General features: G+C 36.8%; 1 protein-coding gene across 1 annotated transcript in view; it reads right to left on the bottom strand.

Moving 5' to 3' along the window:
* Nucleotides 1–1366: 1366 nt before the first annotated feature.
* The window catches only part of TBC1D15 (TBC1 domain family member 15), a 31540-nt gene continuing 5626 nt past the window's right edge, over nt 1367–27280 (bottom strand). The window contains exons 2-17 of the mRNA XM_084306504.1: nt 21455–21553; nt 21149–21223; nt 20382–20520; nt 18749–18959; nt 14951–15053; nt 13806–14003; nt 12202–12330; nt 10194–10297; nt 9827–9921; nt 9161–9277; nt 7289–7389; nt 6465–6564; nt 5976–6073; nt 4046–4162; nt 3391–3477; nt 1367–2745 (exon numbers count right to left, since the gene is read on the bottom strand). Of these exons, the coding sequence (XP_084162630.1) occupies nt 2539–2745; nt 3391–3477; nt 4046–4162; nt 5976–6073; nt 6465–6564; nt 7289–7389; nt 9161–9277; nt 9827–9921; nt 10194–10297; nt 12202–12330; nt 13806–14003; nt 14951–15053; nt 18749–18959; nt 20382–20520; nt 21149–21223; nt 21455–21553 (1980 nt within the window). The 3' untranslated portion in view covers nt 1367–2538. The remainder of the gene's footprint in view (nt 2746–3390; nt 3478–4045; nt 4163–5975; nt 6074–6464; nt 6565–7288; nt 7390–9160; nt 9278–9826; nt 9922–10193; nt 10298–12201; nt 12331–13805; nt 14004–14950; nt 15054–18748; nt 18960–20381; nt 20521–21148; nt 21224–21454; nt 21554–27280) is intronic.

The raw sequence follows: 27280 nt of genomic DNA on the forward strand, positions 1-27280 counted from the left end.
TATAGTTGGAATTAATTCATATTTGTTAATTCTGAGCAATCTAAGTAATTCAAGTATTAAATACATAATCACACATCCAGAACTTCCAACCCATGGCATTTTTGTTAGCAATTACAATCCCAACTAAGGCCTTTCACAGTGCTGGCAGTCTCAGCTTAGACTATATCCATCCCCAACAATCAAGAACAGGTTGCTGGAGGATGAGGTTGCTCATAAATGCAACTCCTGCAGGCTGCCTTTCAGCAGGAAAAAAACTACAGATGACAAACACTGCAATGGGCATCTGACTGCTGGGAAGCAAAGTAAGCCTACCTACTCCAAGCCTTCTACAGCAGCTGCTCTCTGTAGTTCAGGAGCAGCCTTCTCATTCTTGACATCCAAGTGCTTCAGACAAAGGGAAGAGGTCGATAATTATACCCAAAAAGGAAAGGCAAACTTTTTTTTCCCCTCACAGGGCTGGTAGTATTTGTTAGTCACAACTGAAATTTTTAAAATAATTACAGAATCCCCCTTAAATACACTTTTCCTAAGCACTTAAATATTCACCCAATTATTACTTCAAGATCTTAATGTTGCGTATAATTTTGTGATTGCGTATCCCGAATAACTAAGACCCATGCACAGTCAATTGACAGACTCGTGCATTACATTTCCCAGTTTTAGATGTTTCCCTTCCCTAGTTTCATCTTAATTTTGGACAAAAATATTTAACAAGTACACTTCAAAGTGAACTAGGTGCTCCAAAAACACTGAAACTAACTTGCTTAGTATATTTGCACCACAGTGTTGATTATATAAATTTTAATGCCTTTTTGTATTCTACACCATGTTAAATGAGCTGCCAGGAAGCACAATGCTCCACGGTGAACAAAGGCATGATGCTTCACAGTAATTTCCTGAGCAGGAAATGAAAGGCTATAGATATGCTGAGCTGTGGTGAATCCTTGACTCTCAACGCGTAAGATTTTCTTATTAGCTGATGAGAGATACTGTGCTGACGATATTAAAAACAAAGCCTATACTGATTCAGCTCTTCAGTGCCTGTTCACAACTGGTGTGAGAAGTTTGATCAGGTCTCAAATTGTTGTAACAACTTGATTTATCTATTAAAGCCTTTTTGTATTGCTTGTATTTGGCTTTACATGGTACAAATACCATTTGTAATAGCAAACTGCTCCAGAAGAAAAGCTAGCTCCTCCATATCCAGCATCAACAGCCCAGAGATGACAGGCATGCTCCACTCTGTAAGAAACAGATATCCCCCCTGCTCTTCATTGCACATAAAATATATATCAATGGACTAACGGTTGCTAGCTGTCCCCTCTATCTCATGATTAGATCAACAACGAGACAACTAGATTTTTTCTCTAAATATGATTTAATTAAAAACACTAAATCAGCTTTGATTTTTATTTTATATATGTACAGTAGTTACCAAATAACGAATACACTGAATCAGTTATGTTAAATTTCACATACCGTCAAAGGACATCATCGTGGCATGGAATAAACTCACACTGCCTTTTGCATATACAAAAAATGCATTAATGTTAATTGTGATCACTTTTTTAATAACCTGCTTATTGATTCTCCAAATAATCTTGGCATAAAAAGTGTAAGTAGTTAATTGATCCGTTAATATATTAGCAAAGATAAACATTAGTAAATTTGCAAGAAATTATTTGCAAAATGACCTCAGGTGAAAGACTGAATGTATTCACATGAAAGTTTCCTTCAGTTAGAAAATAGTTTTGAAAAAGAGCCCAAGTTTGAGCTGCTCATTAATTTGGTCAAATTGATTCATATGAATGAACAGTCAAGTTTATTCAGATATTGAAAATATGACTATCCTTCTAGTATTCACAAACATCTGTGTATATAGTGTATGTGTGTAAATATATATATATATGCATATATAAAGTGAAGATATGTTAATGTAAAAATATACTGTTCATCCACTCCCAGTTACACAAAAATCAGTATTTGGACATTAAACTGTATGTAAAAATGTCCATTTCAAATCTACATTCAACCAGCAACAAATACTTACAAGTATTTTTGTAAACATTTGAGATAAGGAAAACCCATTCATTTACAAAATGATCTTTAACACATCAGCATCTCTTCAGCTTGAATTTTTTTTTACAGCAGCTTCAGCTGGCTTATTGTGAATCTGCTCAAATCAAAGAACTCACACCATCTTAGATCAATGTGTGAAAGCTCAGCAAATATGTACTTTCCATATATGTACTTTTCTTTCTTAATCTCCATTCATTTCCAGTTCACCAGCAAAAAGAAAATGCACTTGGCTACAAAAATATTAAGGAATGTTATTGAAAACAAAAGGCTATTTTGGTAGAAGAAACTACAAAAATAGTTAAGTTGAGTCATGTCGTAAAGCTTTAATGCAAGAGCATTACAGTACAGATTTTCTTTCCAACCTTAAAGCTTAATCAACACCAAATTTAAATATCCATCTCTCAAGTGCTTGGAAAAAACGTGCTCAGTAAAGTCTTTCTTCAATTTAATCAACTGTAATTATGCAGGTGTCAAGGTCTGCGTCTCAGACATCTGTTGAGTGTTTTCTCTTGTTCCATTGGCAGCAGTTACAGGTGTTGAGATGCTCTGATACAACGACGTAGGACAGCTCAGCACTGTTGCACTTTCATCCTCTCCAGTATCTGAATCTGGTGTTACGGAACTGCTTTCTATGCCCAGGATCTCACTAACTGCTTGAGGCAATTCCTGTAAAAGAGAAGGAAAAAACAGCCCAACACTGTAATTACATTTAAAAATGAGATTTAAAAATCCCCCCCCCCCAAGTAAGTAATCATTCATCTGAATTTGGCTGTACTGCAAACATCTCTCCCAGCACTATTTCCATTAAAGAGATTGTTTTCTGCATCTGCTTTTTAAAGAGACAGTAAAAGGCTCTAATCATTTACTGATTATCATCTTCATCACTAAAATAAAACTCCACATAACTATTATAATTACACTTCATATTACTGAAATTATTTTTTTTTAAATCGAGTGAACCATTAGTTGCTGTCAAATACATTTGGTATGCATTCAGTGCAATGGATCTTTCCCCTCATCTTTTCTGAGCACACCAAACATCAAATTACTTGTACTCAGGTTATTTAGTCAGAGTTAAGAAATTACTGGTCAAAAGGCACAATTCGTCTCCCCCCCCACACCGTGAACAGTATTTCCCTGTAACATTAATCTTGCTTATAGACTTTTGGAATGTAGGTGCCATGTAGATACAGCACACCCTTTATCATATCCAAACACTTAGTTGTTTCACAAGTCATACATATACAATTAGAGCCAACTACTAGTTTCACTGTCTAGAAATGCTCACAGATAGATTCAAAATACCGTTACCTTGCAATTCATCATCTGCATAGAAATTGCTTCTGCTTTGCAGAGTATGTATTCCACATCGATTTTCATGGACAGCTCATTGATATGCTGAAAATACATTCACAAATAACAGTAAGTGTAACAAGCTGTGTAAAATATGCTGTATTGTAAAATATAGTAATACTGTACTGCACTGCTAATAAGTATCATAGGTTTGCCCCTTAAGCTGTGAAGTGCTGAACATGCTCTATTTGCATTAACAAAATAGGTACTGAAAGATGCATTTAACTGCTGGCTTTCATCACTATCTGACACCTTTAAGGAGAATCTATGGTACTTCCAAATGTGACAAACCACCCAGTCTTTCCAGTTAACCCCAGCTCACATTTTCAAACATATCAAATGAGACTATAGAAGACAAAGCAAATATTAAGAATAAACATACTAAGCAGCAGTCTAAGCAAGAGAACCATTTGTTGATGATCTTACTACAAACCACAGGCATCCAATAAACCTTTTTGAAAGTATGAAAAACAGATATTCAACATATATTCACACTTCTGAAGATAGTATGGACCTTTCCTACACCTATTCCTCCTAAACATGAAATACAAACATGCTGTATTCTCTCCAGAAAAATAATTAATATTTAAAATAATGTATAAGAACTTAGTACCTTTAATATTTCATTAAAGCCATAGTGCTTGTCCATTATTTGCTGTTTTTCAGATTCTAAGATAGCACAACAGAGAAGAAGATGAAAATTCTGGCAAGGCAATTCTGTCCACATGACCTGTTAAAATACGAGAAAAACTCTTGAAATGCTTACGTCCCTCATCTGAGAAGAAAGGTAAACGTTAGAAAATGTTTTAATGAAGCTTCAGTAAGCCCTAAAGCCTAGTTGTTTAAGAACAAACTATTTTTAATGGCATCTAAATTTCTAGAAGTTTTAAAAACTTTTCTTTTAGCCAATTAGTGACAACTGCAAGTTTGAATCACTAAATGCTTAGTTCTTCCTTTTCTACCCAGTCTTCCTGTGCCATCTTGAGAATGAGGCAGTTCACTTGTGGAAGGGAAAAAGATCAAAAGGCTGGCTAGAAATTACCAGGTAATACTGTATGTCGAGGGTATCCACTGTGAAGGAAGGACTGAGCTGCTCTCAATTTTGGAACATCTCAGCAGCTGGTCAGTATGCTATCTGGGTTGAATTTGGTAGAGACTACTAAAACACTGTACATAATCCCACCCAGACAGAGCAGCAAAACAGCTCAACTTGCAATTGTGTTTCTGTGAAAGATGCTAAGTATGTAATGTTGTACATAGCACTGCAAATGACTCTGCAGTCGTGCTGTGCAGCCCAACTTATCCACACAAGGTAGAATGTCACCCCTCTAGTGCATGCACTGCCTAGCACACCCTGCTGCCCCATGCAGTGATGATATAACCACCTACGTTTTCTACCCCAATCTGATGATTACAACTCTTGCTTAGAGAGAGTAAGGTTCTAGCTGCTGGTCAGCCTGATGGAGACTGATATGCCCCATCTCTAGGGTGAACACCTCATCGCCAGCCTTGTGAAGAACCTTCTCCATTCCTTGTTTTGATATAAGGCACTGAACTGGAAAATGATTTACTTTCAACAGTTTTATATAATGGTTCTCCTCTTTAAGTGGAAAAAATGAATGAAGCATCAACATTATATTTCATTATACCACAAACAACATTAGTTTTCTTTATAGAAGAAACCTTATGCATCTTGGTCCCGTTCTTTTCATAACCCTTCTGTTCCCCAGCACAATTCTATGTGATGTTATGTCCTACAAAACACTCCTTTCCAGGCTGCTCCCATTCATCTGAATGTTTACATGGATAACTCCCAAGTAAGAGTAATAGTGTGCTCTTGTTAAATGCATCTTGGACAATTAGAGCTGTACTCTTGCTAGACTTTCTTCTTAGAACAAAGAATTAAACAGTGCTCAAAGAAGTTTGTTTATCTTAATTATGCTATCTGAACACAAAATCGCTTCAGTAGAAAAAAAAAAACTCATTAACCTGGAATTATCAGAATCTCTACATTTTGATATCCTTTATAGTATGTTACTTGGCATCAAGGTTAAAGAGGATAATGTCAGAAGACTTGGTTATGGATTTGGCAAGAACAAAAACTACCTGCTGCAGCTTCATTCCTCATAATCTATAAAGCAATATCAATATCAAGCCGAATATCAGAAAGATGAGTAACTAATAATCAGAGACACAAGTGCTCTTTCTTCTGTTTTTCACAAAAAAAAAGTAAGCTGACATTCTCCAGTAACTACTCTCACTTATGAGCCTCATCTGAGGGATCCTATCCAAATCTTATGAAAAAGCTGACTTGTCCCCATCAGATCTTAGAAATATTTTTTTCATTAAACTCCCAAGTTGTTCTTTTGGCTGAAAAGACGTAACATATGCTAATGTCCTCTCCTTATTACACTGATGCAGGTTTTTTTTTCCCTTCTATGAGCCTATTACTTTGTAGAATGATCCATGCTTTTGTACTGAAGAAGGGTACTTTACAGAAATCCAAAAACTGATGGAATTTGTGTGATGAAGTACCTGCTTACCTCCCAGAGTCGAAGAATATCTTGAAAGCTAAATTCCCTTTTAAATCTGATGAGAAGCCATCGGAAGCAAAAATAAAGGTAGCCTGAGTCTTGAGATTCTAGGAATAAGAGAAAAATACCAGATTTGGTTAAGAGAAAGGTGGGGGGGGGGGGGAATATATATATATACATACATACACACACACACACACACACTTACAGGTACACACTCATACAGCCAATCTTTAGTATGGTGGTCCCTCTTCAAAATCAATGATACTTGGTGGACAATGGCATATTTGCTAATTCAGTAACAAGATAACTTTTTTCCAACGCTCATGGAACAATTATCAAAATCTTATAGGTGTTTCCTAAATTAGAAGTCCAGTAAATGAGTCCTGTGTACATTTAATATTATTATTGGAAATATGTTTAAAGACTGGTTGGGATATCAGTGCACACAGAATGCAGTAAGTTGCTTTAGTTACCATGCATGAATAAGACACCTACCTAAATAACTGCAAAATCCACTGTCTAGTAAACGAAGCAAAGTGCTCAGCTGAATTAGTTGTGTCTTCATACCCTGCATCTGTTCTTCAAAATTCTGATGCTGGATAAAATAAAATATTAGCAATGTCATTTATATCAATCAAATAATGATAATCGAGATTTGCAGATATGGTTAATTATAACAAAGAAGTTTTATCATAGCAAGTGGATCTCACCCCTTTAAGTATTTCATGTGTGGAGCCCTTAAAAGATTGCACTTGTATTGAAAGAAATGTCTGCCTTTTACTGAAAGGTTTGAGTAAAGCAGCAAACTGTGTTTCTCCAACAATAGTATTTACTTTGGTATATAATAAATGATATTTTAAATTAGCCCACACTCTGTACTACTGCAGCATCACTGCACTCAAACAAAAAAACTTTTCTTTTATTGCTGTACTAGTTTTTATGTGCTGTACCACATACTGTTTCACCACAGGCACAATTCAGAAAAGCTTCTGTTTGTGGGAAGTCTAAATTCCATTTAACAAGTACCAAAAGGCAGTTCTGATAGAGAACCATTACCCTGTACAAAATCCTTCTGGAGGACTCCTGATTGATATGAATTTGTGCACTCTGGCTCTACGTTACCTTGGAATTTTTTTTGAGTACTAGCTAAATTTCTGTCAACAATCAAAACAGTTGGCTTCAAACTGAAGATAATCTTTGTTTTACAAGTATTTTGTTTTATAAACTTATTTTTTTTAAAAATTAAGTCCAAAAGCTATCTGCAGTTTTAGGTTTCCTTTTTTGTTTTATGTATGCCAAAAACAACAACTTATTTTTACCATTTGATCCATGTATGACACAAAGCACCAAAAGGCATCTACTTCATTCTCCATAACATACAAGACAGGTGAAAGCAAGTCACTCATTCCCTGGACATAACCTCAATGGAGACAAAAAAGACAGACAGGAATTTAGTTAAATTCAACAGTTAAACAGCAATTTTTAAAGAATAACCAAGCAAAACAAGTTTTGCATTCCAAGTTTGTATGGACACTATAATTGTACTTAACAGCATGCTTAAGAACAGTAGAAGAAAAGGATTTTTTGAGCTAGTTGTTTCCCCTTCTTTCTCACTCTCTCAGCTACCTTACAACTGCTGCTATAGTCAACTATGCCCCGCTGCTGCTGGGGACTTCTTTAAGCAAGGGAGAAAATAATTGATGTGCATGTCTATCATCAGTGGTTGGTTTAGCACAACATTACATTTCTCACTTAGACTCAAGCTTGGCTGTTTGCACTTCTTAACAATGCAATTATAACTGAGTAACCAAAGAGAACTGGAGTCGAATGTGAAAATAGGAGTAGGTTTGAGAAGGAAAAACAGAGAAAGGAACAGAAAACAGGTAAATAATTCAAAAAGGTCAAAAGAAAAGTTCTGCTCCCTGAATTTAATACTACAGCCAATTAAAATAAATCCAGAGAAAATGCTGTTCAGAACAGCTTAAGTCTCTTAAAGATCAAAAACAGTTTCATTAATATTTGACTTGTGGAATTCGTTCAGAAAAATGTTGTATCAACAGGTATCAACAGCATTTTATCAACAATTGAGTAGCTTAGAAACCCAGGATAGTGAGTGGTGTCAAAGGTACTGCATTTCCATTATTCTTGTTTGTTTATAAAACATAAGACTTCTCCCCTGCATAAATTTAAGCCATCTAAATAATTTTTTCCATCACTGTGTAGGTGGTGAACAAGCCTTTATTTCACTAAGATATATGTCACTGCATGCTAATGCAGATAGAAATGTGGAAAGACGGGTAAGAGCTGCACTTTTAGATGGAGTCTTTTCTAATTTTCCCTTTTTCAAGCCAAAAGATCAAGCGTCTTCACAGACTTGACAGAAGGGACAAAATCCGGCAAGTACTACTACTCTGCAGCAAGTTTATTAGTAATTAAAGATTTGTTCCTACTTTGTGCATTCAAAATCTGTCAAAGCAGACTTTTGCAGACTCCCAACACTTTTCTGAAACAGAATACCTGCAAGTATAGAACAGCCCAATGTCATGCCAGGGGTGAAGGCGGGGGAACCAGCTAGAAATCTCTTTTCCCTCCCAAGACAAGTAAAAGAAGTCAAGACAGACATCTCAGCTATACTGTAATTAAAGGAAGACGTTATGAACTTTTCCTTCCGCAACAGATGCATACTCTGTATCATAGTTTCTGACAGACTGCTAAGTGTACTCCTCGAGAATCAGCTTTTGAAGTATTCATAACAACACTCGTGTTTACAAATAGCTGGTTAAGCATGCTGAGCTTTAAATACAGCAGTGGCAGCTGGTTTATAATTGTAATTGGTGTATCAGTCTTAAAAATGTGTATAACGCTCATGCTCCAAATACCCAAACCCAGATAAAACTCTGAAGAGCAAAGTTGCTTCAAGTCTATGAAAACAACAGTAAAGCTACTGTGAAGGCAAACTGCCACATAAGTCCTAACCCCATCTCAACTGAATTCAGATGCCTGTGATACTAAATAGAAGAGAGGAAGAAGCAGCAGACAGGAACCAAAGTTATTTACATTATTAAAATATAAACATTGACATTTGAAGAAAGTATTGTAATTAAAACAAGTTGAATTCTATTAACTGTCCTTAACACAAGTAAAACTAAATCAGAATCTAAAAAGATTAAGTTCAGAGGAATGTAACTTACCTAAGTCAAAGTCATACATGCAATAGGTCATCAAAATATCATGAAGTAAAATCAGTCCTGGATTATCTTCACCTTCATAGAATTTGTTTGTTCTATCTGTCCTGTTTACATCTTTCTCTAAAAACAATTCAGAGTTAAAAACATTTTAAAAACATGTTCTACAAAGCCAGGATCTAATGAATTCATGATAGTTTAAGTGATTTTTTTGTCAAACACTGTTTCAAAGGTTTGAATACTGTAAGACAACAACTACATCACGGAATGTCATTTTGAAATAAAGTAAAAAAATCCTTCCTGTCTTGAATGAAAAGGTTCACTTGTAAATGGATTTGAAACCCTTTTAAAAAAAATGTTTAATTTTTAATGGCATAATTACTGATTATAATTCAGAGGACATGTTCTTTAACTACCAGGATTAAGAACAACTTTATGTAAGTTATCGATACAATGTTAATTGTATCTGTAATAGTAAGATGTAAAGCTCTGAATTACACCAGTTAAAGAAGTTTCAATGTTGAGCATATAACAGAATTTATGACACCTTTGAGAATAGCAGCATGTTAGTTTTTAGTGGTTTTTCATACATGTTACTCAAGATTATAGTTATTTCAAGTTGAACTATAAATGTTTGAGAATTCAGTTACATGTTTCTGAAACTAAATTTACCTATAAGACTCCGGTAGTCTCTTAATCTTGAATTTCGTTTTTCCTGTTCCTCACTGACAGATTTCCACTGCAGTTTCATCCTGAAATATTCATCCCTGAAGAAGAAAGATTATTTTGAAACCAAAACATGCTCAGTCATTACTTTTTTTTTTTTTTTTTTTTAATTTAAGCATTCATTCTACTTGTTATTTGGACTAAACAGGCTAAGAGCAATTTGTTTATGTAACATTTTTCTTTGCACAGAACAATCTTTTTAAGGTCTCAAACACTTCACTGTATTGAACAAACTTTAATAGCTGTCTCTAAAGATGTGTCTTAAGAAAAGAAACTTTTCATGTATTTTCTAACCTAATAAAACCGTACTCACGTTTTCCTCTTTTGCAAATTTGCTCTCTCTTCTTTAGTGCTATTCCAAGGAAAATACCCCAGAAGAAATTTCCATGCCTCTTTTCTTAAAGTATGGCAGAGTCCCTAGGGAAAAATAGATAAGAAACATTAACAAAAAGACCATTTCAATTTGGGGAGGAAATGTTTCTACATAAATACAATGCTTCTTGAAGCAACAACATTAAAAAAACCTGTTTTCTCTTTCTACATTATAGCCAAATCTTATCTGCTAAGTACATAACACATTTGCAGGAAAAAGAGGGAGAAAATATGATTAAGCAGCAATACAACTTAGACTATGAAAAAAAATGGAATGAAAACCAGTTTAACATGTCCTACAAACCACAGAAGCGCTGGATTCATCTTTAGAACATAAAACAAACTTTACAAAAGGTATTTCTTTATACATTTTTGCTTCACTGCTTGGTATAAAAACCTTAAGGGCATCACAGATACTAAGAAATTAAAAAAAAAAAGTACCTTTAAAATTTATATATTTAAACATGATGCTGTGTAACTGTCAAACATTTGGTCTCTCCACAAATTGATCTTGAGTACTAGCCTCCTACTTCATTTTACTTTTTTAAAACAAATAGTTATGTCTATCAAGACATGGCCAACATACAGATGAACCTTCCATGCAATTCAAAATACCACTGTCTACTCAAGGACACTACTTGCCAGAGATCTAAATAAAACTCATTTTTATATGATAAAAATGCAGTAGCTGAATCCTATCCCACTTAACAAAAGAGATTCTTCCAACTCCTGCAGTATAGTCATAAGAATAAAGCACTTCTGCTACAACACTCTGGAATTTACCAATCCAAGGCTAGTCCGCGTGCTGGGGACACAATGCTTCATGCCTCACTGTATTTTTTCACTTACCATTAAGTTGAGGCAAGGAAGGTAAGTGCTGCAAATAGCATCAGCCACTGAAATTTGGTGCTCTAGCCAAGCAGTAACTGGAACTTTTTCAGTAATATGCAAACAATTTAAGAGAATCATGCTCTTATAAGAGAATCTGCATTTAACATATTGGAAGTTACATTGGTTTCAGAGTCATGAATAACACTGGGCACTCACTCGTCTGGCAATGGACAACAGAGAGGACAGAGAAACTTCAGCTGTTGGGAAAAAAGTTTTGTAGAAATCATCATGAAGGGTCCTTAACTAGATACCTCAGGGCAAAAATACATAAAAGAACAGTCAAACAAGCTGTAAAGGGTCTTAGTTTTGGTTTGCCCTCTTCACAGTTCATTCCTTAATATGTATTTTTAAGAAAAAAGACTGTAATTTCAATTTTATTATTCTCTATCCCTGCTTAAACTCCCAGAACAGGAGACTGCACGCTTATAAACATGCACCAACAGGTGCACAAAGAATGCATGATTAAGGCAGCTGGATTCCCATTAAAAAAACACTTGCTTAAAAAAAAAAAAAAAGTATGTTGGGTAGAATAGCTACAGTATAGTTAAAAGTTTTAAAAATTGTGCTGCCAAGACTGAATTCACATTCACGTTGCAGTTCAATAATAAATTTCGGCAAACGATGAGTACTGAGGGCAAAATCCAGGTAAACTGCTCAGCAAAGAAAGAAGCTTTTGTTGGAAAAAGAAGAGAAAACGCCCTTAAGAAGAAAAGAATAAAATAGATACCCTAACATTGCAGTGTTTTTCTGAAAGACACTTTGATTTCTCCCCTCAATCACTCAGGCCTCTGTCTTTCCAGCTCACTCCCCTTAGCCATCCACCGTAAGATCTCTCTACCTGTACAGCACACTGTCTGGCTGCAAGACTCAGGAGGTATTCAATTAGCATTAAATCATTTTTATAAAGTCTCTCCAGCAATACTGACTGGCTTGTGCCTGAAGTCCTGCATATAAAGCATTACATGTATAAAGAAAACAGTATAACCACAGTTTGGGATGGAGAGAAAAGGGACCAGAAGCCAGCCACAGGTCTTGCTAACTTTAGCAAAACAAGTTACCCCTTTGAATATTGATTGCTTTATGTAGTCAACATTTAAAATTCTTCCTTCGGAATCCATATTCTTCGCCCATTCTTCAGTTGACACAGGCTCTCTTCTACTAACTTCAGGTTGTTTTCCTAGATCAATCTGAAACAAACACGAAGGTGTTCTATGAATCCCAATGAAATGCTTCAGTATTTTTGAACAGTCACACAAAGCTTGCCAGTTCCTTATGTTCAGTTCGACTATATTTTCCCATGTGCATATTCAAATTCACCTTAGATCCTTACAGTTAGTAACTCTACATTAGCAAGTAGCGTGGACCAATGCAGGCAGAAAGAACAAGACACTTTGTGCTAAGAACCTGGCTATCTATGCTACTATTGCATATTTCAGAGGAGGTTGTGTGTTTTAAATAGCCTTCCACCAACACCAGACATCTCTGAACTGACTTCAGCCTAGTCCCACAGACTGAATGCCTCTAAGCAACCTGAAATGCATTAAGTATGTGCAGCACAGCAAACAGGGACAATAGGGAGCTTCACTTCAAAAGCACGTTCTTTTAAGAGAGAACAAACTCAGGTTCATGAATGTTATGCCCACACAGTCCAAACAGTGTGGCTCTAAGATCAAATACATTACACTATCCCTTAAAAACAAGGGAAATTATTTTCAGAACTCCTAATGCCTGAAGTTCCATAGTTCAGCTGTTAGTCTTACTCCAACTTGCATGTTTAAACACTAAAGAATTTAGCAGACAGCTGATCCTTATTTTCTAGAATCATTTAGTAACCACCAAACCAATTTATTTTTCACGTTTTCAAAGTTTTTGACTGAGAAGTCAAGGGCGTTAGCCAGATTAACACAGGTCAGTATTGTTTTTAATATGTAGTTCATACGTAGTTCATACTGTTACTGACAAGCTATTAACACTATTTTGAACTCAAGGAGAAACTGACAAAACAGTGAAACACTAAGAAACATGAGCTGCTTGAATGGTAATCACAAGCATTTAAAATACATCTTTTCCACTGATCAGTGGAAGAAAACAACAGGAGCCCACAAAAAGTGATTCATGACACAATTACAAGTTCATTCTAGTTTTGGTTCAAGCGATACATCAATCTGTACATTTATACACCACAGACATTAGTTATCCAATTAAATATTTAATTTTAATCTTTTTAAACCATCTTAATTCTCTTAAAACAAATTGAAAAGTTAAAGTGATCAGCCATGGAAGTTAGGTATTAGCTTGCACACCCCAATTTTACTTAATACTGTTCCCTATCTGACCAAAGAGGAAACACTAAGCATGAAGTGAGACAGTTCGGTTTGCGGGGTAGTTATTCTATAAGATAAGGATAATCTTAAGGATAATAATAAGGATTATCCCTGCTTCAGTTGTGACAATTTTTTTAAGCAAAATTTGTACTTACAGGCATAAAACTGATATTCAAGAAGTGGCTCCTTATCTTAATCTCATCAACAAATGGCAGGGCAGCACATGCCACAATTGCCAAACAAACACCACAAGTCATCAAGCTTCAAGCTTACAGTTCCTTCAAATGTACACATAAAAAGAACCAAAGCATCTGTACTATATTCATTTACACACTCACTCGTGTAATGACTTCAAATCCTGGTTCTTCCTGCTGATTTATCTTTAGCCCTGGGATAGCATCATTAAGAAAGTCTGCCATTTCTGATGGTGGTCGCCGCTGAGTTGAAGGGTCACTTGATCGGAAACTGTCAAAAATATAGTTTGTGACTTTGGAAAATCTTCCCATTGTTACTGTGTATGGATCTTTCTTCCATTTCTGTGTTATAACAAAGAAAACAAGCAAAATATGAAAAACCTCAGATTATTTGGAATTCTTGTACTCAACATAGACAACAAGTATTAATATCTACAGTAGGTCTCAAAGCTATTGAAGTTTCATGTATAAGTATTTTCATACAGTACATTCACTATACAATAAAAACAAGTATGAGATCGTAAGTGTTAAGATAATACTACTGGTTGATTTGAAAGATTGGATAGCAGTATGCTGACATATGTATAAGATCAGATTTAGTTTTTACTTTCCTGTGATTAAGGCCACAAAACATCTTCCTTCTGCCTACCTTCTCTACCTGCACAGAGGAAAAGCATCTTGAAACATCACATACTCTGCTGGCAGCATCACACAAAACGCTTTTCTGACAAGTCAAGAAACTAATGCAATTCACTTATGAAGATTTAATTTATTTAAATGAACCAGTGTGTCAGAACTCTGGCCTCACTAGAAATTTTGCTGCTGACTTTCATAAGGCCACAAACTCCACCTAATGATAACCAGTTTTAAGATTAAAAACCTCTTAAGCAATACTGTGCTCTTTGCTGCTCAATTTCCAGCATCCCTTCAAAACCGTCACAAACCAGGAAAAGAATATTTGGTCAAAGAAAGTTTAAGAAACCCTAGCTGATACATTTTGATAACACCTACAATTTTCCCTCTTTCAATTTCTAAAACTGTTTGTACCTAAATGTATACAGGCAAAATTAACTTGAATAGGTATGAAATAGCTCACAGGGAGGTAAAGAAATTAGTAGCGTACTAAACTTACAAGTAAGTGTATTTTCTACAGCAAACAGTTGTTTTAGGATGCCATCAACAGTTCCAGAATGGCAATGATTCAGGGGATATTTATGATACAGAAAGGTTGTCTTTTTTCTTTCAATAAATGGTTCAGAATTAAAAAAAAAAAATCAAACAATGCATACTTGCAGTAAGCCATATGATGGTTCATCAAGGAGATTTTCAAAAGACTGAGACAGAGACTTGTTCTGAGAATTCACAAGGAGAATTCGTTTATCCTGTGGAGATCTGCAAGAAAATTAAAGCATGGTGTTTCTGTAAGTACCACCAGTTTTTCTTGAAAATGTTTTATAACTTTTAAAGGTTTTGGAAGTCACATTTCAGGTTTTGTGCAAGGAAAACAGGCTTGATGTAAGATCATTCTTGTCGAAAGTCCACATGCTAACACATTATACCACAGGACATTCATGTTCCGTAAGATCAGTCATACTCATTCTCCATTATATTCTTTAGGTTTTCAAAATATTACAATGTTGTACAGAGAAAGTACATGTGGGTTGTAAAAGTTATCTTTCAGAGCAAGTATTTTCTACATTTGATAGTGGACAAAGAGAGGTGACACGGGAAAGGACATTTAGTGAGAGACAGTCAACCCCAATACACACACTGAAACACCTCTAATGTAACTGGGCAAATGAAAAGAACCCATGTCACCATAAGCAGTTAAGGGATTCGCTCTACTGATCAGAAAATCTTACATTAAGACATACTGTTAAACATTTCATAAAGGAATACAAACTGCCTTTCAATGTACGAAAGCACATCAACAAATTTCTAACCAACAGTACTACAACAGCTACTGTCAACATAATTTTAAAAATTATCCCAGTAAGAGTTTATTAACACCACAGTCATTGTGTTGTGAAACAGGAACGCCTCATTACAGCCACACAAATATATTTTTGTGTAGACTCCAAATGCTAAATGAACACAACTGATTTGACTTAATTCACTGTTTTGGGGGTTGTTTTTTTCTTTTTCTTGTACTTCAGGATTGCACAGTCAGATGAAAACTATATGAAAACTATAGCAAAGGCAGCTGGGACTATGCTGTTCCTTTTTCTTTAATCCTTTTTTTTTTTTTTTTTTTTTTGTTCTCATTCCCTCTACATCCTCTTCACTCCCCTGGTATGGACACCTGATCAATTCATTAATTGGCTTCTGAATCACCACAGTTTACAGCTTAATATAATACAGCAGAGAGAACAGTTCAGAAGTCACTTTGACATACAAGCCTTGGAGTTAGTAGCCAGGCTGGAGAAAGCTAAGCACCTTGCCATCTGATCCTAATACATTGAACAGACTTACATTTACAAAATACATTTTTCTGTTGTTCTCTCCCAAAGTTTAAATCCACCATTTCTAGTTTTAAAAAGAAAAAAAAAAAACCTTCTACTTTTATGACTACCTGCATCATCTGCCATGTTATTAAAGTCAAAGATAAGAATTTTTTAATAAACCTTATCTGTCTTCAATTCCAACATGACAGGACACTGTTAACATTGACGGATATGAAATCCGACAAGAGATCTCATTTTGGAACAGCCAGACACCATAGTCACAGCAGCAACAGTTAATGAAGCTCAACTGGCTTGTGCTAAAAAAGCAGCATAGGGACACAGGCTGAGTCACGTACCATGCCTTTTCCTAACTAAAAGAACAAAAACTTTGTACAATATTTCCATTTTAATTAAACATTTGCTCTGGACAGCTTGTTCAGTATGGGCAGCTACTTGGGTAATGTTCAAAACATATTTGTTTCAAAACATATTTGTGAGCTAGACACTTCAATAAACATTTATTCATAATACTACTGCTTAAAAAGGGTCATCAGTATGGTATTTTCCTCAATATTACCCTGGTGCAGCCAAACTAGGAAAAAAAAAAAAAAAAAGAATCTCTAAAGCAAGAGATTACAAGTACTTTGTTCAGGTTCAGTTACTTCACACATACCAATTTCAGCAATGTCATGACATTTTATAATGGTGTTAAAGAAATGCAAACAGCTTTGAGGTAACAGAAAGGTATTTTAGGAGAATGCTCTGTCATAACATCAGTACCTGCAATCTAGACAGATGTAGAGGCTGGAAAACCAAGTAATTACATTGCCATCTACTTCTCTATGCAATTCAGAAAATTGAGTATGCATCTTTCCTTAAAAGAGGCTGTTAGCTTATATACACCATATATTAAAGCATAAGTAACTATTAGGAAAGGACAGGAACATATAAAAAATAAAGTTTGCTACTTGCACAAGTTGTGGCATATTCTTTTCAACAGAAGAATCATGCATGACTAGACCACAGACTTTGGTGCCAAAATTACATCTTAACTGGAAAAGAAGAATCTAAGTAAGAAAACTAAAACTGGAAGTTCCTGTTCAACTCAATGCCTGACTTCATGCAAATTTAATTTCCATAGCTGCATCAGCTTTTTGCTTTAACTTTCCCAAACTATCTGCTGTTCCATTCTGTAACGCTCTGTACTTTTTCAGGCAGCAATACTACGGAGCTCAGCACATCCCAAATGAACATGCCCTCAAGTTTCCCCATCTTCCCTGGCTCGGGAACTCCTGAACCCTCCAGTGGGGACACCTGCTGGATCAGACTGCACAAGCTTTACACACTGCTTTCTTTTAAGAACAGACATGAGAGCCTCTCTTTCTACACTTCTCCTCAGCCTGAGGAGAAATGTTGTTTTGCACTGTCCCAGCAGGAATATCCACATTACCTGGCAAGAAGCTATGAAGGGCAAGAATCAAACAACTAATGGATCAAAGAAAAGAATGTTAAAGTGCCCAATCACTCACCACAGACCATGTGAAAAAGTCTTTTGAACACGAACAAAAATCATTATCTGCTCCATTTCCATTCAGGGACTCACCAATAAGCACCAATTTTACATAGCAACATGAATTACAATTATTTGTACCACATGACTGTGTAGAACTGGAAGTAAATAAATTTGCCATCCAGGATTTCCTAGTCTACAATTATATAGAGAATATTCTTAATTACCTCTACCTCAGCTTCTTAATGCCCTCCTGCTTTTGTGTTCATTAATTTTCTCTCTTGAAAAGCCCACCAACAAGTACCATTTCACCAGCTGGTCTCACCGACTCTGCCACCTTCTCCAAGCAGTTGACAAGTTCAGAGTGTCCCAAATTCAATCACCACCATACTGCCAAAGCCTTTTGCAAATCAATTCAGTGACTACACTACACTCATATCCCATTGGCTTGCACTCCAACCTGACAATATTAACAAGGCCTCAGCTTTACCTTCTTGCAGAAGAAAATTCTGACCTTCTTAACGCTCCCAACATGAGAACAGTTCTCCATTAACATTCTCAAAGCCACGTCACTATCTGCCTTCAAATCTTTCATCAGAGTATGTTGTTGCAAGTGATGCTAAAAAAAACATGTCTGAAAACACAACACCTGTTACACTGATGAAATACCTCATGGTTTCTTCATGTTCTACCTACCCTTTCATTTCATTTCACTGAAAATACTCTAAGTTAACTCACAGGGCAACATCAATACTCAGATATTTTACTTATAGTAGGAGATCCAAAATTTTAAATGAGTTATCCCATTTAATAGTAGTGGTTCATGAAGAAGGATTTAACTTTAAATTATCTGCGAGTTCCTGAGAAGCTTCTATATCCACAAGAGGGAGCTACACTTCAGCAAGTTCTGAATAGTTTATAAATCGATCCAAGTTTAAAAGCGTCAGCCCACATTCTGAGTGTGTATGTGAATTTTCAGCTTTAGTCACCTTGACAATTGATTCTACTAATAGAAAAGGGACATAAGAGTACCCCACGAAGCATTAATCTGAACCTCACTGCAGAATTAAAAAAATAAAAGTAAACCAACAATCCATACTTTAAATCAGAACTAAGAGTTGTCTGATACTTACTCACTCAGCACAACATGATTTTCAAGGCATTTAATTAGGAGTTTGCTATCTCCATGATGGAAGTGAAGAGCTGGAAGCTTCACATCATCCTTCAGACAGAACACCAAGTAAGACCATCCCATGCCTTCTTTGTTTTGTTTGATTGATTTTAAATCTGCCAAACTGAACAGGAACGACCACTTGCTTTCTCCATTTGCATGAGCTGTAGCATCTTAAAAACAAAATTACCAAAAGATTTTAGTTTGCCTTCCATTATTAGCAACTACAAAGCTTTATCTGTCACTGTTTCTAAAAACAAACTAAAAAAACCACGAAACTCAAAATCCAGAAATAGTTCTAATAATAAAATATACTGTAATTACTACAACGATTTCTCATTGTGCCTTCTGTTCTGCAGACTTAAAATAATAACCAGTTCCGTCAGACTGCTTCCATAAAGCTCTGTTGACAATTTAAGAAAGCAATCCAGCAGATAAGCATGTAACTGCTGTATCAAATATCAGCAGCAGATGAATCCCATCAGCACCTCTGCCTGGTAGTAGTGCTCACTCGAGCTAAGTGTAATATACATTACAGTACTGTATGCTGTGCACTGCACACCACGCACATTTCTTGTCAGGCTGCACTCAAGACACAGAAGAAGGAATTGAAAAGCTTCCCCCACACCTCTTACTGTGCAAGTATATATACACTCTATGCAAGAATACTGTGCAAGACTGTATAAATTAAAAACTAAAGGATTGGTTATGCTACTGTGGGACACAAAATTGCCAGATTGCCTACAAGGACTCTGGCACATATCCCACTCTACCCTGATTAAATTACAGTAACTGGAAATAAGCAGAAAGTAGCAGAGCATCATCCATGTCACTAGTGCTCACTAACACTCAAGAGCAAGACGTACTCTGCCTCTTAAAAATGCAAAAAAGTATTCTATAAACAAAGACTGTGCTTCACCCCCAAACATTCACAATCTTAAATCCAAACCCTGAACTCATAAATGACATATGACAACATACGACTGCTAGCACCATTTAAAACCATCACAGATGGGAGGAAACAAGTGTCTCCAGTTACAGACTACAAGAATCAGAGGGAAAAGCTGACTGGATAATTTTATTTATTTATTTATTTTAAGCACATCTACTGAAACAGTGTAACCTAAATAATGTAGCCATGAAATTATTTTGCCAAAGTACATTCACTACACAAAAATTGGTTTTCTAAGCTTCCACATAAAGAGACCCATGTACCAATATAGCTGTACATTCCATCTCCCCCTACTGCTCCAATATTGAAATGTATTTGAGTAAACTTTTTTTTTTCCTTCATTTTCCTTTCTAATAAGGCATCTCGTTTGAATTCCATTTGTTTGAAAGAATTTAAGAAGAGCACAATGCACATAAAACTGCTGCATCATTTAAAGATCCTGACAGCATGATGTTAGATTTAACATTTACTTTCTATACACTTCTCTACTAATTTAAGGAATAAATGAGATTGGAAGAAGAAAACAGGTATTCCATTGTGGGCTTTTGTTTTTTTTACACACTCATATACTGTATATAGCAGACAATTCTTCAGTTACAGGTTAATAAAAAGAAAAAAGAAAATCCACTTATTTTTGAAGTACCTCCATTTGAATGAGGTTTCTTTTTAAAAGAGACTGTGGTAACCATGTCCCATTCTGCTTCATAGCTATTTGGACGGTCTGCTCCTCGGGCAAGTTTTTCTTTGGGAGCTGGAGTCCACTCTACAACAGAGCTGGAATCCTAAGCAAAAAAGGTAACCATCAAAAAAGCACAAGACATGAAAACTGGGCTAAGAAACAATACAATTCAAGACAGGAAATTTTACTTATGACAAAGACTAAGAGGTTTTACTTAAATCCAGTATAGTGCTAAAATATCCTAGCCTCTCTCACAGACTCTACCAACATAAAACTCTATTTAAATGTAAAACTAAAGCAGAAAGATTAGTCACATTCTCTTAACACTGCTTATATATTACTGGCTCTTGGAACCTCCATAGACTTCTTTATTTACTTTGTGTTAGAACAGTGTCTCTCTGTTTTGAGTTTAATTATGAAGAATGAATCACCAGAACCCAGCATAATAGATGCAGGGAGACCAGTGACTGTGATTTGCTTTACACTCATTTGGTCTTTACTATTCAAATAGACAGTTCCCTTCTATTTTATGTATGAACCAAGCACAATCACCTAAATATTATATCCCAGTAACCTGAACCGGGCTGTAGTCCACAAATGAGATTCCTACACATAGCTATTAATACCGATAGTCACAGAAACAGATTTTGCTGCCAGTTATGAGATCATCTACCCAAAAGTTACCACAAAATGGAAACAGAATGAAAAACACTCAAAACCAACAAACATACCTTTCCAGCGCAGAGGATATTAGAAGTATCCAAAGTATCATCCAGTGGCCTCCAGTCTACTATTACTTCATTTTCCTACAATACAATCAATCAATCAATGTAAAGTACACATCTCCCTCTTTACCCAGAGTATGATTCAGGCATAACTTACATTATACATATATATAAATGATGCAGATGGTATCAAACATGCAATGTTCATTCACTAATGAATTCCAGTACTTGAGAACATTTGAGATTTATCAAATACATTTTGTGCTTGGCCAACAAATGTAAGGAGTTCCCATAGTTGTATAACACCAATACCTTTTCTATGACACGTAGTACTCCTGATATTAAGTTGTCCTGATCATCGTTTTTTCCGCAGGATGAATGAATGCAAACTCCTTCTTGCTCATATACAACCTATAACAAAGAAGAAATAGAAGATTTTAAAATTTTATTTCCTGTTATATTGGCATTTTGATTCAGCTACTTAAGTAGAAGCAATCAACTAGCGGTTGTTACAGTTTTCTACCTTTCCTTTTATTTCCCTTTCTAAGACAAGAGTCTTTCACATAAGTCAAGAAAAAATAAAAACTGGAACTTATTAATTCTATTCTCTAAGCAGTAAGTTTGAGCACTACACAGCATTTGAAACATTTGAAGGCTCTCTTACGTAGTCTTCTCTTAGGCATCTCTTACATAGTTTGCCTTTTCCCCACTTGTTACCTAAGCATGTTGAAATGGTAACCATTTACACTGAATTTACAGCGAACTTTACAGTAAATTTACACTGAACTGTCCTTTTTCTTAGTTTACTAAAGATGAATTCCAAAGACATTTAAAATTGCAGCCTTAAACTAAAAAACAGCCATGTACACTCAGGTTGAATAGCAAAGGTTCCATTGCAAACGTAGAATGTGAGAGTCACGTAAGAGTGGCCTGCAGGACTGCGCACTGCCCACCAAACCTCAGCATTCAGATGTTAACTGAAATACAACCAAGGGCAACAGAACTCCAATCATGCTCTTAACAAAATATAACAAAACCAAGAATTGTTCTGTCAAAATTCAGCAGGTTCTTCAAAGCTACATTCTATATAAGAGTTCCTAAGAACTGTATAAACAATATAAAGAAGTTATTTTTTCCACAACTCTTCCAGAGAAGATGGAAAAGTCCCTAATACACCAAGCTAAAATTTTGGGGAAGTGAAATTCATAAGAAGTAACAGTAATTTACTATAATAACTTTAGGTTTTCAAACCAAGCAGAAAACAACACTGCTTTAAGAAATACATATTTTTAAAAGCAAAATAAAATAATTTCTTAACTTATCAGGGAGAGAGATTACGTTTCTTCAGTACTAAAACATCATTATCTCTTTTTCTCAACTTACTCATTCATCAATTTTTTTAAATCATCACAACTGCAGTCAGGCCAACAAGCTACAAGTCTAGGTATGTAAGCTGAACAGCGCTGAAAAATACCAATGAAACTCTGATTTACTTGTCCTTTCTGTTGTATATATATTTCTTAAATTTCTCTTCAATAGAAATTTCTAAAGTGTCAGGTTTAATCACAAAAATACTGCTCGGAAGAGACCTCTAGAGGTCACTTAACTCTAATCTCCCTCTTGAAGGATTATTGCCAACACTTTATTAAATTCCCTTCCAAATACTCGAGGTCTTTTTTCCTGTTCACTATTGCAGGTTTTCTTTCTTCTACCAAAAATGATCCCCCTTTTATTTCTACCAAATACCTCCTTTGAAATTCAGTCCCTGTTTAAACACTGCAACTTTGCACATTCATTTCAGTTTTACCTTCTAGTATTTGGACCTGATCTATTAAGACTGAACCAAGAAGCGATCAATCACTGGGACAGCCGTTTCAGACAAGCCACCCGTTTCAAAGTTGCTCTGGTAGACCTGCACTTCTGCCAATAGTTTTACTATCAAAGTACACCTCCTCAGTCTAGAAACACTTGGTCCAATGTATTACACCAGTTATTCCATGCCATCAAATCAGCCCTACTACTAACAGTCTAACAATTCATGCTTTTATTATTTTCCAACCATTGATCTCTCAGAAGGACAAACTTTTCCTTTCACAGGAAAAGACAAAGTGACCCCCATGCCCCAGTTCTTTGACTCCATGCCACAGAGGTCACCTAGCTGGAAAGTCCTGCATTGCTCCACACATCTATTCCTGCGATGTGATTCCACATTGCTCTGCATAACAGATCCACCTCTGTTATGATGAAATCAAAGAACGAGGAACATGCTCAGAAGAAGACATCTGTAAAATAGAGCACTTTCCACAATGCAGTTTATTTCCTTCCTAGCATTACTCAAGAAAAAGTTTCTCCAAGTTTCAAAGGCCAGAAAGTCAAGCTGTCAGGTTTTATCCTTATTCGACAACAGATATAACCTTGTATTTATTTTTTCCAATTGTTATAAAGTCTTTAACACAACTGACCTTAGAGTGCCTTTTTTCAAAAAAAAAAAAAAAAAACTTGTTTCAATTGTTGAAGAAGGCTGAGTCTCTCCAATGTTTTCATAAATGACTTGGATGTAGAACTAGATGTTCTAAGTAACTTTGCAGACAGCACTATAATTGGAACAAGTTGGCTCAACTGAGGGTAGACATGCCTTGCAGAGAGATCTTGACAAATCAGAGAGAGGACTGGGCAATCACCAGCTACATGAAGTTTAACAAGAGCAAGTGCTGGATTCTGCACCAGAGAAGGGGCAGCCCTGGCTTTACATATGGACTGGTGGGGCAAGAGGCTGGAGGGCAGCCCCACAGAAATGGATCTGGGGGTTCTTGTTGACAGCAAGCTGAAGACGAGCCAGCAGCGTGCCCTGGCAGCCAGGAGGCCAACCGCACCCTGGGGTGCATCAGGCCCAGCACTGCCAGCTGGGCGAGGGAAGGGATTGTCCCGCTCTGCTCTGCAGTCTCACTTCAAGTACCATGTGCGAAGTTCTAGGTGCCACAACATGAGAAGGACATAAAACTACAAGAGAGTGTCCAAAGGAGGGCTACAAAGATGGTGCAGGGTCTAGAGGGCAAGATGTGTGAGGAGCAGCTGAGGCCCCTTGGTTTGCTCAGCCCCGAGCAGAGCAGGCTGAGGGGAGGCCTCATGGCGGCCTGCAGCTCCCTCACGAGGGGAGTGGAGGGGCAGGCGCTGAGCTCTGCTCTCTGGGGACAGCGACAGGACTCGAGGGGACGGCATGGAGCTGGGATGGGGAGGGTCAGGCTGGGGGTTAGGGAAAGGTGCTGCACCCAGAAGGTGCTTGGGCACTGGGACAGGTGCCCCAGGGCAGTGGTCACTACACCGAGCCTGCTCAAGTTCAAGCAGCATTTGGACAATGCTCTCAGACACAGGGTCTGATTTTTGGGTGGTGCTGTGTGGGGTCAGGAGTTGGACTTGATGTTCCTTGTGGGTCCCTTCCAGCTCAGGATATTCTATGATTCTAAGTCACACATAGGTGGTAGTCTAGAAGATGCAATAACATAACTAGTTTGAAGAAAAATACGGCACCAATCTTACAAAAGAATACCTAGAAAGTGCTTTAACAATTTATTCCATTACAAAGCATTTTATAAGTCATCATATTTGAATTATCTTAAATATTGAGTTGCTCTCTTTAGCTGCATTTTATGAATTAATTACATAGCTGAATGTGAATAAGTCGGTTTTGAGAGTACGATTTCATAGTGGTAGCACTTGAAGGCTGGCTACACTTGGCTGTGTTTCACACAACGTTCTTAGCAAGCTGAAAACTCAAAAATTCCAAGAGTATTCTGACGGCACGTTACAGCAAGATGTAATTTGTGACTTATTTTTGTTTTCTTGTATGACGGCAATGGCAAGCTATTAGCCCATTAAAAGACGGAAACCAACATTAAATTACACATACAAGTACTAAGGAAATGCCTAAATTAAAAGCCAGTATACCAATAGTTAGATCTGAATAAAAGCCATCCCTCAGTAGGCAACTACTAAAACACTGCACAGCTTGACCTGGCGCACCGTGCAGCCCACAAGGTGTTTGCTCAGCGCCTCACAGCCCAGCAACCAGGCAAATGTCTCATCACCACATGTGGGCTTCTTGAACAGCCAAAAAAACAGATGTTTCAAAACCAGGCAGTTGCAGCAAGTAGTCTCTTGCCTGAACAGCACGTTACTGCAAAATACGTATGATGGGAACCTTTAAAGAAGATGAGGGAGAACAGACAGCAAATGCTGGAGAACAATCAGAAGCATCATTAAAATAGTTAGGACTTGTGTAAAATGTGCAACCACAATCTTTGCAGTGAGCTCCTGGTACGTACAGACAGTGAAGGAAGTGATATGAGCAGGGCAGCATAATGTGCTCCAGCTGCCCCATTATTAGCAGTTAAAGTAACCGTGACCCCCAAAACATAACTTAATCCTATCTGTATTACCTGTCAACACCCTCTGTGCACTAAAGCATCCTGTTCTACTTCAAATCTCGATAACTTTTTAGCTTCAGCGACAGGTCTGATCTAGAAAGGTCTCGTTATCTGCTACGTGGAAGAACTCAGCAGTTTCAGGAGCCCCACCTGTTCAGTTCGTTGCCTATGCTTCTTTTATTACAAGGCAGGAAGGTATGCTACTAGCTCACCTTGATTTTGTACTAGTCCTTATTTTACGTATTTCATCAGTCTCTTTTTCAAAGGCAAGAAGTAGGTGGACTCTAGCTTAATCTTTCATTTCCTTTTCGTATGTTTAAAGCCATCACTTTTACTTCCTCTATATCTATACATTAACAACCCCATCATGAAAAAAGTTGAAGTTAATAAGCACACAACAAAGGTGACTAGATAAGTTGATGTGCCCCTAGGATTTTAAACCCAAAGGTACTCCTCACCCCAATTTTACACCCCCACGGCCACCAGTAAGAAACCTGTGCTCTGCAGAGTCAAAGGACCAGTCATGGAAACAAAACCCCAGGGAAGCAAAGCAGCACACATTACTCACCTGCTGGAGGCCAGAGAAGTTGTCCAGCCACGAAACACCTAACTACTCTGATTTAAACAACTGTATTCGCTTTTTTCCACGCCTGTTTGAAAGCATATGTTGAACTGTCCAGAGTTCCTCAGGCTTAGATGTTATTACACATGTAAGAAGTCAGACCCTCTGGTCCCACAACTACAATAAAATGAAGAACGAACGGAAGAACATTCAACACAAATGCAACTAAAACAAATGAAGATGTAACATGACAAGCAAAACAACTTTACAATAACTTGATTTTAAATACATTTGAATTGTTTTGCAACTGCACATATAATAATTCAAAGGTTTTCAGACATCTTATAACTTACAGACAGTTCTATGAAAAAGTTTCCTTAATATCACAGTAAAATAAGAGTAACCAAATCCAGGTTTATCTACCTATGATATCCTTAAGTTCCTCAAATGTTTAAAGTATTATCACCTAAGGAGTGCTATCACTAAAAGCATCCAGTTGGCAACTGTTCCCTAAAAAAGTGGTGGAGAAAACAAATCTTTAAGTATTTTTTAATAATCTTAAAATGTCACGCTTGCCAGCTGTAAGCATGAAATTGTACTAGTTCTGTTTTCCTAATTCTACAGAATGAAAACGAGACACACTGCCACTTTGATGCAGAATCTTACCAAAAGATAAAAAATTGATGCAACAGTTCCCAGACACTGTTAAGCCACCTGTTTTGTTTGTTGCTTTTTTTTTTTTTTTTTCCTGTAAGTGCAGGGAAAAAAGCCACTGCTTGACCTGCTTGTTTTTTTTCCCTGTAAGTACTACAGAAGTCAAAGGCAGATTCACAATTCATCCCAGGCAGTCACGAACAACTCTGTGCCACATGGGGACAGCAGCTATTCTACCAAGTAAACTGACAGAGGGTCTACAGAAACAGGGAACCACAGCACAAAATTCAGGAAAGCCACGGAAGAGCTGTTTACCACCTCCTATGAAAAGCAGAAGGAAGAAGCAGGATGTTGGCTCACTTTACCCAAGACAGCCCCTAAGAAGCACCCCCCGCTGTGCTCCTCTACGACCTGCCATGGCCTGTGCCTGTTCAGGTTATGGAAAACTGTTCAAGTATTTATAATCCCTGTCCAGCAGAGTAACTTTCTGAAGTCCCA

This window comes from Netta rufina (genome assembly GCF_964035555.1).
Source record: "Netta rufina genome assembly, chromosome: 1".
Lineage (NCBI taxonomy): Eukaryota > Metazoa > Chordata > Aves > Anseriformes > Anatidae > Netta > Netta rufina.